At 39.2% G+C, this 18,429-nt stretch overlaps 2 protein-coding genes across 4 annotated transcripts in view; one reads left to right on the forward strand and one right to left on the reverse strand.

Annotated features, from left to right (window-relative positions):
* Positions 1-13,802, reverse strand: part of LOC108364318 (muscle M-line assembly protein unc-89-like) — a 74,877-nt gene extending 61,075 nt beyond the window's left edge. Inside the window, exons 1-3 of the mRNA XM_017617955.1 lie at positions 13,644-13,802; positions 12,193-13,056; positions 12,034-12,139 (exon numbers count right to left, since the gene is read on the reverse strand). Of these exons, the coding sequence (XP_017473444.1) occupies positions 12,034-12,139; positions 12,193-13,056; positions 13,644-13,779 (1,106 nt within the window). The 5' untranslated portion in view covers positions 13,780-13,802. The remainder of the gene's footprint in view (positions 1-12,033; positions 12,140-12,192; positions 13,057-13,643) is intronic.
* Positions 13,803-13,872: 70 nt separating this feature from the next.
* Positions 13,873-17,721, forward strand: LOC108364317 (uncharacterized). Of its 3 annotated transcripts, none has more exons than XM_017617954.1 (5): positions 13,873-13,956; positions 15,583-16,246; positions 16,319-17,065; positions 17,141-17,477; positions 17,543-17,721. In XM_017617954.1, the coding sequence occupies exons 2-3, from the start codon at positions 15,720-15,722 to the stop codon at positions 16,533-16,535; spliced, it is 744 nt and encodes a 247-aa protein (XP_017473443.1). In that variant the 5' UTR covers positions 13,873-13,956; positions 15,583-15,719; the 3' UTR covers positions 16,536-17,065; positions 17,141-17,477; positions 17,543-17,721. The 3 variants fall into 3 exon arrangements, with proteins under 3 accessions (XP_017473443.1, XP_017473442.1, XP_017473441.1); XM_017617953.1 differs by lacking the exon at positions 13,873-13,956 and adding an exon at positions 14,803-15,500; XM_017617952.1 differs by lacking the exon at positions 13,873-13,956 and having other exon boundaries at positions 14,803-16,246.
* The last annotated feature ends 708 nt before the right edge of the window (positions 17,722-18,429 follow it).

The raw sequence follows: 18,429 nt of genomic DNA on the forward strand, positions 1-18,429 counted from the left end.
ATTCCCAGTCGCCATGATCGAGCAATATTCGGCGTAAGAGACAATCGAGAAACAGTAGTGGGGAAAGGACACCACCCTGTGGAACCGCCTGTTTAATTTTCTAAGTTTGCTCGATTTGTCTCTAAACATAACCGACGAGTGTCGACCACTTAGATAATTTGCCGACCACCGTTTGAGCCTCTGTGGGAGAGAGGAGGCCTCTATATCTTCTAGTAGCGTGGAATGGCAGACGGTGTCAAACGCCTTTGACAAGTCCAACGCTACTAGAATCGTTCTCTCACAGGGACGGTTTCGGTTAAGGCCACGAGTTATCTGAGTTTTTATGGCGTTAAGTGCTGTTGTTTTACTGTGCACCTTACGGAAACCATGCTGATGCTTCGCTGGGGTCAAGTGGTTTGTGAAATACGGGAGTAGCAAGGCCTCGAGTGTCTTCGCTACCGGGGAAAGGAGTGTTATCGGACGATAAGAATCTCCTATGTTGGCAGGTTTCCCCGGTTTGAGCAGTGGGACCACTCTCCCCACCTTCCAGATGTCTGGGATGATGAGAGTGGCCATAGACAAATTGAGGACCTCCGTTAGGTACGCTACCCCCGCAGGACCCAAATTTTTCAGCATCAGCATGCATATTCCGTCGGGACCCATGGCTTTGGAGGCTTTCGCCTTCCCGATGGCCACCTGAACTTCACCGCAAGTGAAAGCAAGGGGGGCACAAGTTGTTGGCAGTTTGTGCAGCCTTCTGGTCACTCGACGCTTGGCTTTGTCCACCGGAGGATGCAGTATGAACTGCCGGCTAAAATAGCTCGCGCATCGCTCCGGGTCCGACGAGGCATGGTCGCCGAAGGAAATTTCGACTCTGTCGTCGTGCTTCGTCGGATTAGACAATGACCTCACGGTTGACCAAAGCTTGCTCACACCAGAGGTGAAGTTGCAAGTCTTCAGATGCTCCTCCCACTTCTTCCGCTTATGTACGTTTACAAGTTGCCGAATCTCCGCGTTGAGATCCCTGATACGGGGATCTCCGGGATCGGCCTGACGAAGGCTATCACGCTCATCAGCTAGAACAGCCGCTTCGGCAGGGAAGTTTGGACGTGGGTCCGATATACATCCTGCCGGTATGAAGCGAGCTGCAGCAGCAGTGATAGCCCTGCGGAACTTACGTTCACCGAGATGGACGTCGGTTGGTGTGGGGAGCGCTGCGAAGGTGTTTTCGGTAAACTCCGCGTAACCTTTCCAATCAGCTTTAGAAAAGTTGATATAGGTCCGGTGTTTGGCGGAGGCAAAGTCGGTTGGTTTATCAATCGAGATGACTATGGGTAGATGGTCTGATGCTAGAGTCAGCATAGGTCGCCACGTTATGCTGTTTATCAGACCAGCGCTGACTATTGTGATGTCTGGCGAGCTACTGCAGTTACCCATAATCCTGGTGGGTGCGTCGTCGTTCATTGTGCAGAATGTCGAATCGTCTATCTGCTCAGCCAAGTCTGTTCCCCTACGATCGTTTGACAGGCTTGAGTGCCAAAGATCGTGGTGCGCATTAAAGTCACCTACTACCATACGGTTTTCACCTCTGAGGAGCGCACCTATATCAGGGTGATATCCTGCCGGGCAGCAGGTGACAGGGGGTATGTATATATTAAATATTTCGAGCTCGACATCGCCTGACCGGATAGCAATGCCCTGACATTCTAGGGTGGTATCCCTGCGGTCGATGTCTGCTTCGATGAGACGATACTGCACGGTGTGGTGCGTAATGAACGCTAAGCCTCCACCATTATCCCGCTCGCGATCTCGACGGTGCACGTTGTACCCGGCACAATTCAACAATGTGGAATTGCTGTGCAACTTCGTCTCTTGGACCGCAGCTATCAATATGCCATGCCTTCCCATGAAGACGGTTATCTCCTCGATCTTGCTCTGAAGCCCGTTACGGTTAAATTGAAGGAGCTTCATGTGGTTCGGGAGACGTGTGGGGATGCGGGGTGTGAGGGATGTGTGTGGTCGTGCCGCAGTTGGCTGTGTGCGCTGCTGAGGTGGCTGCCGCCCTGTGGTGGTGGTGGGAGGCGTCGCAGTTGAGGTCTGCGACCGAGCGGCGCAAACGGGCCGTCGAAGTTCCTCGTCCAATCTCGCGTGGGGCGCAGACCTGAGCATGGCCTAAAGTGGCACCAGCCAAGGCAGGTGTTGCACTTGACTGATGTCACACTACGGAATATCCTGGTCTGGCATACCGTGCAGATTGTAGGAGGAACCAGGAGTTGTTGGCGGCGGCGTGTGGGTGGTGGTGTGGTTGTGTGTGTTCTGTGGTCTGTAGCCGTTGTGGTGTGGTCTATTGTGTTATGTTGTTGTGCTGTGGTGTTTGTGTGGGACTGCTCAGGTGGACTGGGGTTAGCCGTGGAGGCTGCTCTGTTAGAGCAACAGGGGGCCACAAAAGACGTGGTCCCCTGCCGATGTGTCCGTAGTCCTGAGCAGATTCTGAGGTGACTCCATCCCTCGCAAGCATTGCACTTGACAGAGGTGGAGTTGTGGTGTAGTCGTCTCTGGCATACACAGCAGATGTAGGTTTCTGGCCCTGGGTTTAACTCGATGCCAGCCCTGAGTAGGAGAAAACGTAGCGAATGTAGCCCTATGGACGAACAACTTCTGAGATACTTCGCCGACCTAAACGGGGTTAGATCGCCGAAACAACAGCCCTTGGGCGGGTAAAACCCGAGTCATTCCGGTACGTAGAACCGGCTGTCGTGGGAATGTTTCTTCTTGTGTCGTTTACATTGCTCGATAGGCTGGTCGGTCGGAGTTAGCAGCTGTATGTTTTCTTGTTTTCTTCGCATCTCCCTCTATTGTCGTATTAAGACCTGCACTACATTATCATGGGCCCTCGCACCAAATCTGTTCGCCAGGTAGGTCCTTCGCCCAACCAAGACACCTACAAAGCCTGATGCTGCTTGGATTTCGCAGCTTCAAACGAAAATTGTGAGCATGGTAACGGATGTGGTAAGGGAGGCGGTGTAGGAATCCGCAGACAAGATTATGAAGAAGCTTAGCGATGTAACTGCCGAGCTGGCGAGTATGCATAATAACCTGCAAGCATTTCAGCACAAAGTAGAGATAATCGAGCGCGAGTGCGCGGAAATCATGAACACACGCAATGAACTGTGCGTATTTGAAGATGAAATAGAGAGAAACGGCGTCACAAGCGCAGTTACCCACGGACGTAAAAATGGAGAACGTGTCAGCTGACACGGTCTATCTTATGGGATCAGCGTGTTAACAAAAACTCACCACCGCATGACCGTGACGTAGACGTTGCTTCTCTCTCTTCCTATCAACAGCATACTTGATATCTTTCTACGTACTTCTACGCTACACCACGTACACGTTCGGGGTACTCTAATTCGCGAAACGAAAAAGTAGGGGAAGTCTTTAACCAACTCTGCCAAGTCATGCAGCATGACACACCACCTAATAAAGCGGCCTTTCGTTTCCGTGACAACAACGAAACTTCACCACTAATTGTGAAACTAATATCTCCCCATGATCGCTCCCTGCTGTTAGCGGCGGTTGCCTAATTCTTCAAAGCAAATAAAAGAGGGGTGAAACTTAGCGTCATTGGGCGTAAATCCGATGGGGGAATATACATAAACGAATCTCTCACCAAATGTACTCGTGACTTACTGCAGTTTGGTACGCAGCTCAAGAGACAAAGGCACTTAACATCTGCCTTGTTCGTTCAGGGGACAGCTGTTTTCGTGTGCGGCCCAACGATGCCGAGGTTAAGGTGCTCAGCACAGATGCCATTAAAGCAGTTATTGCGGACTGCGAATGACTATAATCTTATTTAAGTTTTTATGTGAATTTTTTTCGGTTTCTACTCTTTATCTGGTCCATTTCTTTTCGTTTGGTCCATTGGTCCAATTCTTTTTAAAATGGTAGATTTCACAAGCCTTTGATTAGGTTATTATCATCTTTTCACTTCAGGCAATAGTTCCGCGTTTTCCATTTTTTCTATTTAATTGAATATCGTCACCGTCAGTAAAAGTGACGATTATTTGAACCTAAAATATATACATATCTACTTCTTTGATGTGAAATATTTTAGCGAATGTCATTTGCTTATCTCTTTTTGAATGGATTTGAGTGGGTGGTGAGAAGTATGGATGTCACGTAAGGGTCAGATGATAAAGGGTATTAAGTAAAAGTTTGACTCCTCTTCAAACCTCTCGACTTCTCACAAGTCTGTTGAGTGGGATTAATTACGGGGCATTATTCGTTGGACCAGCATATTGCTATCCATGTTACTGATGCGCTGACGATCGTCGACGATGACGATATTCAGCATAGGGCCGATTGCAGGGCTGCCAGCTTGGCTCAAACCGTGCCATTTTTGGCCCTATTTTACATCAAATAGCACTTAATTTTTCAATTTGGCACAAAGTGCCAAAATGACACTTTTCCAAAGTAGTAATATTTCAATAAATTTTTGTGAAATCTTTTGCGTGTACTTCTTTCTCTCAATTAAAATTTTCTAATTTCTAAATATTATTCAACTGGTTTATCTTATTTTTGGCATTGCACTTGCTTGAGAAATGTAGTTCTTATTTTGTTCCAAAATGGGAAGGATTAAAAAGGATGCCACCTTTTTTGGCACTTTTATTTTTCTATTTGGCACATTTTGCACACTTTTTATCCTCAATATGGCACCTCATAGCTAAAGATAGTTGGCAGCCCTGGCCGATTGGCAACACCTGCTAAAAGTGTAAACTCACCTTGTCAATACAATAGTTGCGTTCCCCAACTTTTCGGCGTTAAAACCTGTAAAACTGTCATAAAGCAAAAGAAGACAGAGAACCGAGTACGGGAACGCTTTCTGGTAAAATCGCGTAAATTCTTGCAACTTCTTGCGAGTTAGGGAACGCAACTAATTCTTGCTAATTTCAATTACTCGGTGACCAATATTAAAGTGGCTGGCAAAAATATGGAAGATAGCAAAATTTAATCATAGCCAGAGGTACGCACTACCACAAACAAACATGAGCTAAAAGTGAGAATGTGTTAGTGTGCCTAATTACCGTCCAGTATTGCAGGAGTCAATCGCTACTTTTGAACCGCTACTGCACCGACTCCTAGATAAGTAGCTACTCTATTAACCCGTGGTAGTGCAGTCGGAAGCAGAATAACGAAAAACTACGACAGAGGGTGCCCATAAATCACGCAAGTGGCTACTTTAGTAACTCCCGGTAGTGCAAAGAGAGCCAATGGTGACTACCGAATAGGACATTGCCTTGTAAAAGTAATCACTGCAAGTAGTCGGTCGGTAATTGACGGCGTTTACTTGGTAGCTATCGATTCACGATTCATCAGTCCTGTAGTCGCTCCCCCGTACTGCAGGGTAATTTTGCATGCTGTCGTGATCTCATCGCTCCGCGCTCGCTTGTATCTGTACACGCGACGCTTACGCTCTTTTAGCATCTGCTAACTCTCTGCCCATGCCTGATCATAGCATTTAGCACATGAAAATAATATTCGATTTCAATCGAAAAGATATTAAACATCTTGAAATTATTACACCACATAAAGTTCTTTCTGATACTGATGTATCAATTTTGCCGCTACTCGACCAATTTCCTGCATTGGTAAATGATGCAGCCATAATTGAATTTCAATTTCGCAACTGCGGCTGAGTGAAGGTAACTTCAAAAACTGTACTAATATGGAACGTTTTTGGGATCAAGTAAGTTTGTTTAAAAATGGATTGGGTAAAGCGGCCTTTGGAGAATTGTGTGATTTAGTTCATAACATTTTTAGGCCCAATTTCAGATGGCCTACTTAAGTAGAGATTGTTGATTAACTTCCACTATTCATTTTCAGATCATACATTTAATCTGCACTTAAATGGCCAATATTGGCAATTTAAATATGAGATATGCAACCCTGTATTTGTACTAAAAAACCAAGATAGATTGGTAAATTGTTTAATCAATCCCACCAAAAAACAATCAGCTGTTCAGCACAAAATGTAAACAAACAAGCAAATGTAACAACAATTTCAAGGAACAAGCAGCAGTGCTGCCAAATGTTTGGCATATTTAAACAAAGTTGATCTGAAACCCAACGAAAGTTAAATGGCATTTAAACAACAATCCACTATTAAACTTAAGTGCCGTTTAAATATTCATTTGAAATTGGCCCTTAGTCTGCCTCACAGTTCGGCAGCAGCTGAGCGTAAATTTATTGATTTAGCATAAATAAAAACGAAATTTAAAAATTTATTTGAATTTAATTTAATTTAACTTTAAATAATATAATGTTAATAATATACAATTGTAACGCAATTTGGATGCAATTTCAAATGTTATAAAAACTGAATTTGAATATTTTCTTGATAAAGAGGAATAAACTCTACTCAATTTTCCGATGTAATAGAAATTGGTCCTTGTTTTACCATTTGGTCCGAAAAATAAATTGGAAATGGCAACCGTGATTTCACTGTACATTTTTCTCTATCTACTCTCTGCCCCTTCTCAATCATTTGTGAGGGTTATGCTCTTTTTTACCTCCCTTTTATTAGCTCGGGATGTAACTATGTAATATTGATGCGCCTAAAAGATGCAGCGATTTCTATTCTCAAGTTACATACCTGATGACAGTACGAATGGAAATTATAATAGCGAGGTTTTAGTTTTTCAAACTATAATTTTATTTTTATTATCGTTCCTGATGCGCAGTGCTTGCTGCTACACCATATTACTTATGATTGGTGACGAACGCTATAGTTCCAAAGACAACACATGCCACTTGATCCGGATACTGGGTAAGGAAAAGCACAGCTTAAAGATATGTCATCTCAATGCACAAAACCTGCAACCTAAAATCGATGAATTCAGATAAGTGTTCGAATATTCCAATGTTGATGTCGTATATGTCTCCGTAACGTGGTTCTCTTCATGTTACGTTGGCGATTTGTTTTGTGTTAATGGTTATAAACTATATCGCTTAGATAGAATTGGGCATGGTGGTGGAGTCGCTATATACGTTAAAAATTATCTCTGGTCTTGCCTTAAGTGTACATCGAATACCTCAGACTCTATTGAATATTTATTTATTGAATTATTGACCAAAGCAGGCGAAATACTTATTGGCTGGTATATAGACCAAATCGTAGCATCCCATATTCACAATTTGTCGATTTTATTGAAAACCTAAGCCTTGCCTACAGCGATATTGTCATAACCGGTGACATTAATAATGATTTGCTTATTGAAACTAAATTCTCACCTTCAATGGAGAACCTCGGTCTTTTTCCTGTTAACTCTACAACACCTACGCACATAACACGAACCAGCAGCACATGTCTTCTTTGTAAATGATAAGTCCAAAATACTTCTATATGATCAACTGTCTGTGTCCGATTTCTCTAAACATGGTCTGATTTACCTTACCTACGACATTAAATTCGCATATGACACACCCTCATCGCGACTTCATGCACATTAATAATGACTATCTCGAGTTAGCTGTGTATGCAATCAATTGCTATTCAAGCCATGACGTCATCAGAGGAACAGATCACATTTCTTCAATCTCGCATTGGCGCTCTCTTTGATCAGTTTGTGCCACTTGTAACTAAGCTGCATGGGGCTAGATTTAATATCGATATAAAATGGCTGATTGAGAGACGCAATAGCGCATTTCAAAAATTTAAACGATCCAGGTCCGATATCACCTATAACGACTATAAGTTCCTTAAAAGAGAAGTGACCAGAGCCATCAAGTTACAAAAATCTAAGTACTATGCATACCAATTTAGCACTGCGGTTGGCTCTAAACAAACTTGGAAGCGCATACGCGAAATCGGTATTGGCAAGAAAAACAAATTGGTTACTGAATCTATATATGTGAATGCACTAAATGAGAAATTTATTCAATTGTCAGCTTGTAGTAATAGTAATATTTGTTATGATCGTTATAGTGCTAGTATGAGTGACTCCGTGCCTGGTTTCTGTTTTAAATGTGTTGATGCTTGTGATGTCTACTCTCAGAATAAAATCTAACGCCGTAGGCCACGATGGCGTCCATCCTAAATTTCTGAAGTGCTTACTACCAAAAATTCTTAATTATATCACTTACGCCTTTAATACAATTCTTACTACGAGCACCTTTCCCAGCTGCTGGAAGGTAGCTAAAAGCATCCCTTTCAAAAAGCCCAATGGCGATTGTAGGCCAATTGCGATATTACATTTTCTGTCCAAGATTCTTGCGCGGATTATGAACAAACAAATTAAGCCCTTCCTAACTAAAAATGCCTTCTTGAGCCCATACCAATCTGGCTTTAGAACTAACAGGAGTTGTACCACAGCACTCTTAAAAGTTACGGAGGACATTAGGCAAAACATTGACAGAAATTATGAAACTTTGTTAATCCTCCTAGACTATTTATTCAAAAGCTTTCGACACCGTTGACCACGAATTAATGTGCTTGAAACTAAGAAACCTTTTCAACTTCGCACCTTCAGCTGTTAACCTACACTGAGGGGAAAAATATTAAAATCAATCAGTAACGTCATTGATCTTACTATAAACGTCAACGAAAGTACTGTATGTTGGTAAATATTCAATTCAATTACGCGCCTATTAAAATGACCACGTTCGTTCTGAAAAAGCATCCGTGAAGTGAATTATCAAGATAAAAACCAAAAAAAGATTTAATTTGTATGTTGCCTGCAGTGGAATTCGAATCCCGACACTCTCTGCTTTCAAATGTTGAATATACAGCAACACCACAGCACGCGATTTGTACGGATAAACATATACTATGAATGTACAAGAATGATAGAATACAAGATTGCGCCAATGAGAGAGGATTTTTGAGCGTAATTTTTGCGTGACGTCATCTTGGTGCAATTGCGAGAGAGAAATGCCAAAACACATAAAAATATGTAAACAATGCAGAAAAATGTGTTACTTTTAATATTACGTGGCCCAATTTTGCAGGAATCAATAAATAAACAAAGACTGATTAATTATGAACACGTAGCAATAATTTTGGACATGTAGCCCTTTAGGTAAGTGCGATTTTAAGCACATGAGAAAATGGATGTATTAACAGTGTTTGCAATTTCATGTAGACCAAAAGGAAGGTGTGCAGCAAAGTGAACTTTTAGACTAGCCATTGTAAAAAGCCATGCCGAGTGCATATTTATATATATTTGTGGACGGTAGCCAACCACCATAAACTCCACAGCTGTTGACTCCACAGCTTTTATTTGATGACTTTTGAACCATTTCCGAGAGGATGCATTTTATTTCATAAACGACATTACTTTCTATTTTGTCTTTCGTCCTTGTAAATATTTTGCTTAGTGTGTTGTGTGTCCTGTGCGCATATACTATATTTTCATTTTTCATTATTCGTCTTAGTACTTGATTATTTGTTAGCCCCGGGATATAAGTAAGTCCAACGTATTTTTTGTTCGTGTTAGGCAACATGATTAAATAGTTATAAAATTGTGATGTGTTGTGCTAATTATTATTGAATTTGTAATTTAAAATGTAAGTAAAAAAAAAATGCATACGATTTTTAGTTTACATATGTTTGTCAGTTGTGATTATAATTCAGTTTATTGTTCAATAAAACACAGGCTCCCTGAGGAAGACGCAAAAGCGTCCCAACGCGTAGGAGGGAAGAACGAAAACTTACTTTCATTTTTATTCTTCATCGGCAGAGGTAGCTCAGTAACCCAGTAAACAAAAAAAAGANTATGAATGTACAAGAATGATAGAATACAAGATTGCGCCAATGAGAGAGGATTTTTGAGCGTAATTTTTGCGTGACGTCATCTTGGTGCAATTGCGAGAGAGAAATGCCAAAACACATAAAAATATGTAAACAATGCAGAAAAATGTGTTACTTTTAATATTACGTGGCCCAATTTTGCAGGAATCAATAAATAAACAAAGACTGATTAATTATGAACACGTAGCAATAATTTTGGACATGTAGCCCTTTAGGTAAGTGCGATTTTAAGCACATGAGAAAATGGATGTATTAACAGTGTTTGCAATTTCATGTAGACCAAAAGGAAGGTGTGCAGCAAAGTGAACTTTTAGACTAGCCATTGTAAAAAGCCATGCCGAGTGCATATTTATATATATTTGTGGACGGTAGCCAACCACCATAAACTCCACAGCTGTTGACTCCACAGCTTTTATTTGATGACTTTTGAACCATTTCCGAGAGGATGCATTTTATTTCATAAACGACATTACTTTCTATTTTGTCTTTCGTCCTTGTAAATATTTTGCTTAGTGTGTTGTGTGTCCTGTGCGCATATACTATATTTTCATTTTTCATTATTCGTCTTAGTACTTGATTATTTGTTAGCCCCGGGATATAAGTAAGTCCAACGTATTTTTTGTTCGTGTTAGGCAACATGATTAAATAGTTATAAAATTGTGATGTGTTGTGCTAATTATTATTGAATTTGTAATTTAAAATGTAAGTAAAAAAAAAATGCATACGATTTTTAGTTTACATATGTTTGTCAGTTGTGATTATAATTCAGTTTATTGTTTTTATTTATTGTTCAATAAAACACAGGCTCCCTGAGGAAGACGCAAAAGCGTCCCAACGCGTAGGAGGGAAGAACGAAAACTTACTTTCATTTTTATTCTTCATCGGCAGAGGTAGCTCAGTAACCCAGTAAACAAAAAAAAGATAACTTGATGTTTGGAATCAGCGAGCGATTCTACATACAAATTGGATAGTGGCATCTGGAGAACAAAATCAAAATTAAAATTTGTGATCCTGTGTAATTCTACGAAATTCTGATACATAAGTATTGGATTTTATCAGACGTTATTTATATTCTCTTTCANGTTTATTGTTTTTATTTATTGTTCAATAAAACACAGGCTCCCTGAGGAAGACGCAAAAGCGTCCAAACGTGTAGGAGGGAAGAACGAAAACTTACTTTCATTTTTATTCTTCATCGGCAGAGGTAGCTCAGTAACCCAGTAAACAAAAAAAAATAACTTGATGTTTGGAATCAGCGTGCGATTCTACATACAAATTGGATAGTGGCATCTGGAGAACAAAATTTAAATTAAAATTTGTGATCCTGTGTAATTCTACGAAATTCTGATACATAAGTATCGGATTTTATCAGACGTTATTTATATTCTCTTTCAACATACGCACATGCATATATGTATGTATGAATGTAGGAGGGAAGAACGAAAATTTACTTTCATTTTTATTCTTCATCGGCCGAGGTAGCTCAGTAACCCAGTAAACAAAACAAATTGACTTGATATTTTGAATCAGCGAGCGATTCTACATACAAATTTGATAGTGGCATCTGGAGAACAAAATCAAAATTAAAATTTGTAATTCTACGAAATTGTGATACATAAGTATCGGATTTTATCAGACGTTATTTATATTCTCTTTCAACATACGCACATGCATATATGTATGTATGAATGTAGGAGGGAAGAACGAAAATTTACTTTCATTTTTATTCTTCATCGGCCGAGGTAGCTCAGTAACCCCGTAAACAAAACAAATTAACTTGATGTTTTGAATCAGCGAGCAATTCTACATACAAATTGGATAGTGGCATCTGGAGAACAAAATCAAAATTAAAATTTGTGATCCTGTGTAATTCTACGAAATTCTGATACATAAGTATTGGATTTTATCAGACGTTATTTATATTCTCTTTCACTATACGCACATGCATATATGTATGTACATACATACGAGCACCAATTAATTTAATTTAAAGAAATGGCGTGTCGTCCATTTCCGCTGTAACGTATGTAGTGCCTTTTTTTTGCCGCAATATTTCACTACTTCCGGCGAGGCGACATCTACCTGTAATGCCTAATTGTGTGTTCTTTGATATGTTATCCACCGACGAGGTTGATGTCTAAACTTTTTATATGAACTGTGATTATAGCAAAAGTGTCTGGACAAAGAACATTTTAAGTTGATAAAAGCGTTGTAAAATAAAATTCTTTTATTGTCAGGAAACTTACCACTTAACAGTTGGTTCGGGCACTGCATAAATGTCGGTTTCTAAAGTAAGCGTTCCATTTGCTTGAACTTCAGTATCCTTCAATGGTTTTCTAATTTTTGGTTTACCTATAATTGAAAATTTTAGTTTTGATTTTACTGTGTGTTACTATGATAGTTACAGTTTACTGTCACTATGCATTCATTCTCAAGTTTTCCATAATCGTTCATAATTTTACAGCAATATGTGCCCTGCATTGATGTGTTGACTTCTTTAAGTACCAATTTGTATACGTTGTTCTCCTCGACTCGGCGAAATTCTTTTCTTTTTTCATCGATCTCTATACCATCTATATACCATTGAATCTTCGGCGGTGGGTAAGCATGAACACGAACTTCTAAATCAACATTGCAATCACCTTCGGTGACTATAATATTTGACAACTTCTTTGTGAGTTCCGGAGTGCATTTTATTAATAATTTTGTTTCACTTGATGCACAGCCATGTTCATTTTCTGCTATTACTTCATATTTTGCGGAGTCGACGCGAGTTACTTCTTTTATTTTAAGTACATGTTCATTCCCTTCCACAGAGGAACTATATTTTACATTATTGACGAGATTAATCTCATTCCCGTCTTGAAACCATCGGACTTTAGCTTCCGGAAAAGCATCAACTTTAACACTCATTATAACGGTTTCCTTTTCCCCATTTACGTATTCCTCCTCTAAATGCTTTATTATAATTGGTTTTGATTTAACAATGCACTGCCAATATTCAGAAGATTGGCTTATATCGTTTGTAGCTCGAATTGAATAGTTTCCACTTTGATGGAGTTCTATGTTGCTAACTTCTAATACAATATTCTCAGTACATTTTCCTATTGAACTAGTGGAAAGTTTTACGTTTGCATCATTAGTAATATCTCTACCGTTATTTGTTAAATTAATAAGAGGTTTAGGAAAAGCATCGATTTCTATTTCCAGTTTGATTGTTTCACCGGCAAAACAAGATACATCATTTACCCTTTTGATTCTAGGTCCAGCTGAAAGAAGAAAATTTTTTTTTTAATAATTTTAGCAAAGTGAAAATGATCTATGATTTTTGGGTATCTCATATCTGAATGGCTGGTTTGAGCCGTTTTGCATTTTTGCGAAGATACAGCCCGCGACAAAACGATNTTGCCAAACAAGAGCTTTTCCTACCAAAACTGCTAGGTTTTTTTCCATTTAGTAGGTTGGTAGGCTAGATTGGATTTTGGTAGGTTCCGCGACAATAATAGTTATTTTCGAAAAATATAAAATATGTACATATCTCCAAATATTTTAGCAACCTTGTGTCAACTGACATGGCAACACCGGTCAACAACGACAAAAGAGAAGGATGAAAAATTAATTGACAGTCGTGCCGGTGCTCTCAAGCTGTAAAGTGTGCTATCCTGATACATATAACTCGAATGTAATAAAAACACTAGTCACTAAAGTACAAGTGACATATTTTCAGAAGTGAGGTGTGCCCGTGTGCCACTCGTAACGAAAAAAAACTATAATATTGCGTTGTGATTTTTGCTGGCGCGTAAACGGCGGAAAGTTAACGTGTTCGTGCGGCTATATAAACTACATACATACATACGTTTGTGGAAACTAATGCATTCGAAAATGCCGAAATTCAGTGAACTAAAAGTTGAGCAATTGCGTGAAAAATTGCGAAGTTTAGGTTTATCTACGTCGGCAACAAAGCACACCTCGTGGAAAAACTGTGTGAACATTTCAGCGAAGAACGTTTCGCAAGCGCGATAAATATAAGTGCGGAAAAAGAAAATTCCTTCGTGGAATCGCAAATCTAAAATCGTAGCATCCCATTGAGTTGTTCGTCGCCAGTCATGACGACATTGGTTTCATCTAAACATACATTCGTAGGGTTCGAACGATACTATCGATATTGAGTAAGTATCGATACTTAGGGTATAAAAATGTGTACTTTAATACTCGATACCTTATGTGGTGATTTTACTCGATACTGCAAAGTAATCGTAGTATCGAATACTTTTTAAAAAATACACTTTTTAAATTTTTTCTTCCATTGCTTTCTTTGCTTATATGGATTACTATCATTCAATTTTGTCCATCACTTAAAATAAACTGAAATTGCGTGTAGTCTGTTGCATATCATAAGCCAAATAAGTTAAAGTTTAATGGCCATATTCATAAAAAATAGAGTAGGTTTAGCTTTAGAGCTTAATAAAATGACATTTTCATACATTTTTCAGTTTATAAACCTTTTTTATTTTTTATGAATAAGGTCATAAAACTTTGTGCAAAGTTCACGAAAACGCAGAATTTTTAGAAACTTTTTGGGTATGCAGTTTTGTAACCTATTCAAATTTACGTGTAGCCAAATTATTACGTGTAGCCTACTACCGTTGACTTTTAATTCAAACTTGCACATTATTATACTAAAATTGAAAATGCATACCCAAAAAGTTTAAAAAAATGTCTTAATAAAAATTGAGATTCGTGAAAGTATAAATATATATATATATATATATTTATATATATATTTGTATGTATGTTTGTACATTTAACACTAAAATTACTTCTAACGTGAAGGTAAGTTCTGCAATGAAATAAAAATCAAATATTTTAAATTTATATTGTTTTAATTTCAGGAAATAACTAGATATACGATTGAAGAATAAAATATTTTAAGTATCCCAAAAAACGTATTTTAATGAGTCCGATACTGAGTAGTATCGATACTTTTTCCCTGATACTTTTAGGGTATCGATACCATGAGCTCGATGCCAGAATGAGTACTCAGTATCGATACCAAAGTCTGAAATTTCGAACCCTATACATACGTGCCAACAACGGCAAATTCTGCAGCAACAGCCTGGTGTACTCAAGCTAACGATTGGCAGCCGACGATTTATGGTGGCTCAGCTTCGGAGTACCCAGTGCCTAGCGCTTCAGTGCAAGCGAACATAGTTACAAACCTCATCGGCAAACGTATACGGCCGACACGTACATTGGGGTGCACATACATGTATTTCACCATCGCAGTCTAATACGTGGACAGCGAACAACGACAATTCTGTACATAGCGAAGCACAGACGGAAATTCAAATAGCAACGGCCAAGGTTTATATATTAAAGGTTGCGCATTGCGCAGGTCCGTTACTCCTCTCTTGTAAAATTTGGCAATCAGCTGTTCAGCTTGCCGACAAGGGCGACAAAACAGCGAAAATAACAAGCAGCGTGAAAAGTAAAGCAATTGAAATACGCAGTTAAATACGCTAAGCAAATGAAATAAATTTACATAGAATAAAAATTGCAATGCAGTGTGCGGTGTGGAATTGTGTAAGCCAACGCAGGGACCCATCTGAAAAAAGATCTTTTTTCCGTTTCCCAAAGGATCCGAAACAGCGAGAGAAATGGTTGAAGTTTTGCTGGCGATCTAAAGTTTTTAAACCAAAAACGTTGAGAATTTGTATGGACCATTTTAAAGACGAACATATTAGTTTCAACATTTTTGTTATAATACATACATATGTACATATTTTCTTTTAAAGGACTACAAACCAGAAGATGCTTGCGGCCCGGCGCCATTCCATGTATATACACAACCGCTCAGCAGCAGTTGAAGAGGCTGGAAGAGGAAAAGCAAAAAGCGATACATATTCTAAGTGACTTGCCAACGTGCTCAAATATGGGAACATCTAGTGCAACAGTTACGAAGCCCCAGACAGACGCAGCCGTAGTAGCCGCAACAAACGCATGCAAAATAAAAGTAGGTATGCGACCATCGAGTGCTCTTTCCAAGCAGCGCACATCTCACGCAGGCGTAGCAGCCGCAACAAATGAATGCAAAATAGAAGTAGGCATGCGACCATCGAGTGCTCTTTCCAAGCAGGGCACATCGCACGCAGCCGTAGTAGCCACAACAAATGCATGCAAAATAGAAGTAGGTATGCGACCATCGAGTGCTCTTTCCAAGCAGGGCACATCGCACGCAGCCGTAGTAGCCACAACAAATGCATGCAAAATAGAAGTAGGTATGCGACCATCGAGTGCTCTTTCCAAGCCGCTCACCCCAGACGCAGCTGTAGTAGCCGCAACCAAAAAATGCGAGACAGGTACACAGACATCGCCCACAACAGTTTACAACCCGATCATAACAAGCAATGGTACAGTTGAAGACAATTTAGCTGAACTTAAATTATTGAAAAATCAGATGTAAGTTTAACTCACTAATCAATAATGGTTGCAGTTTATTTATCATGTTTATGTATTTCTTTATATTTTCAGACACAAATTAAAGCGATTGAAATTTTTACTTGAGCAGCAGTTGCGACACTCGGAACGAATGCATATTTACGAAAAAGGAAAAGTGCGGGAAAAATTAGCAAGGGCTGAGTTAGAAAAAGCAAATATGGGGGAGAAGCTTTTGGGAATTTTTACCAAAGGGCAAATAAAAAAACTTAAAAACGGCAAAAACGCCAAATTTGGTCAGAAAATGATATAGCAAACTCTGTATTCAGCAAGTGCAAAGGGTTATATCCTCCTTCAAAAAAAGCAATTTCCACTACCTGCTATTCGAACCCTTCAACATTGGGCAACCAAAATTAATATTTCTAAGGGTATAATACAACCAGTTATTAAAATCTTAGCGGCAACGAAAGAGATGACTGATGAGCAAAAGATTTGTGTGCTAAGCCTAGACGAAATGAAAATTCGTAAGGCATACTGTTATGACAAATCGACTGACACAACGCTAAGCCCTGTGAATTATGTACAAGTTGGAAAATGTTTGTGAAAATTTTAACTTCGACTTTTAACCATCTTAATTTTAATGTCAATTTACAAATGACTAATATCAAAATGGAAACAACCTATCTATTACAATTTTGATTGCCAACTATCTGTGGAAATTGTAGAAGACATTTTAAAGTCAGTAAAAACGTGTGGTTTTACTGTTGCTGCTTTGGTCACCGATTTGGGTGGTGGTAACCGGTCATTTTATAACAAGCATCAAGTCGACCATGATAGGCCATGGTAACTATTTTCAAGATTATTTATTTAAACAAATTTATATACATATGTTTATTCGCAACTTATATATGTATGCAGGTTCTTGTTCGAAGGCGAAAAAGTATTTGTCTTCGCCGATGTGCCTCACTTGATTAAGTTGCTACGAAATCACTTTTTGGACCATGGCTATATAATTGACGGAAAGCATGTGCAAAAAGATATCATTGCTGATCTACTATCTTGCACTTCAACGGATTTACGAATCACGCACAAGATAAGCAGCAGCAATTTACAAGTAGGTGGTTGTGAGCGACAAAATGTGAAAATGGCGACGAAGCTATTTTCCCACACGATTGCTCAGGCAATAACAAGAGCTGGGAGCATGGGGTTCTTGAACGGGAGAAATTGGCGGGAATGTCACAAACTTTTCAAAACTGTAAGGCTTTTATAATATACAAACTTACACTTGACGTTTATGTACATATACATTTATATTAACAGGTCAACGATTGGTTCGATGTGATGAACACGCGCGTCCCATATGCAGATTCCAGAGAACGAGTGCATGCATATGGCCTTGCTCTCCAAGTACAAAATAAAATTATAGACGAAATGAGTGAGTTGGTAGCAAATATGAGAGCGACAAATAGGATGGCATTGCTCCCATTTCAAAAAGGCATGTTCAAAACCAAGTTATAATAATTAAATAAATTAATTTCTATATTTCCATTTTGTAGGCATACTTCAATCAAATAGGGCACTAAAATTGTTGTATGCTGACTTGCAAAAGCATTTTAATGTGAAGTACATTTTAACGTACCGTCTAAATCAAGACGTCTTGGAGAATTTTTTTTGGCATAATACGTTCAAAAGGGGGTTTACACGAACACCCTGATCGCCAAGAATTCAAATATAGGCTACGCAGCTACCTATTGGGTAACAATCTTGGCGTTTTATCCAATGGCGCGAATGTAGAGGAAGACGATACCCCGGACATAGAAAAAACAAATCTTCCATTAACAGGTACTTTCCTTACTGTTTTTTTGTTGCTTATTTTACAAATTTGTACATGCTACATTTGCTCGTAGGTACAATTTTTTCTAAAATTGGCCCCACGCTACCTGAGAATGACGAAGGCGAGGACAAAGAATACATTTGTCGTCGTCAAAAAAATGATGTGTCTGAAATTGTAGCGCCAGCCACAGATGGGACGTTCACTTGGGTAAACCACCTTAGTGAAGGCTGTTTAATAAAGCCCAATAACCAACTTTTAAGTGATTTGAATGAACTTGAAAAAATATTTAAATCACTTAATGGAGATGACTTATTGATTACCGATGCCTTCATAAAACAACACGTTGAGAAAGCATGTGAAGTGAACTGCGACG

Source organism: Rhagoletis zephyria, unplaced genomic scaffold, assembly GCF_001687245.7.
Source record: "Rhagoletis zephyria isolate East Lansing unplaced genomic scaffold, Rhagoletis_zephyria_1.1 Rzeph_scaffold_01524, whole genome shotgun sequence".
In the NCBI taxonomy this organism is placed as follows: Eukaryota; Metazoa; Arthropoda; class Insecta; order Diptera; family Tephritidae; genus Rhagoletis; species Rhagoletis zephyria.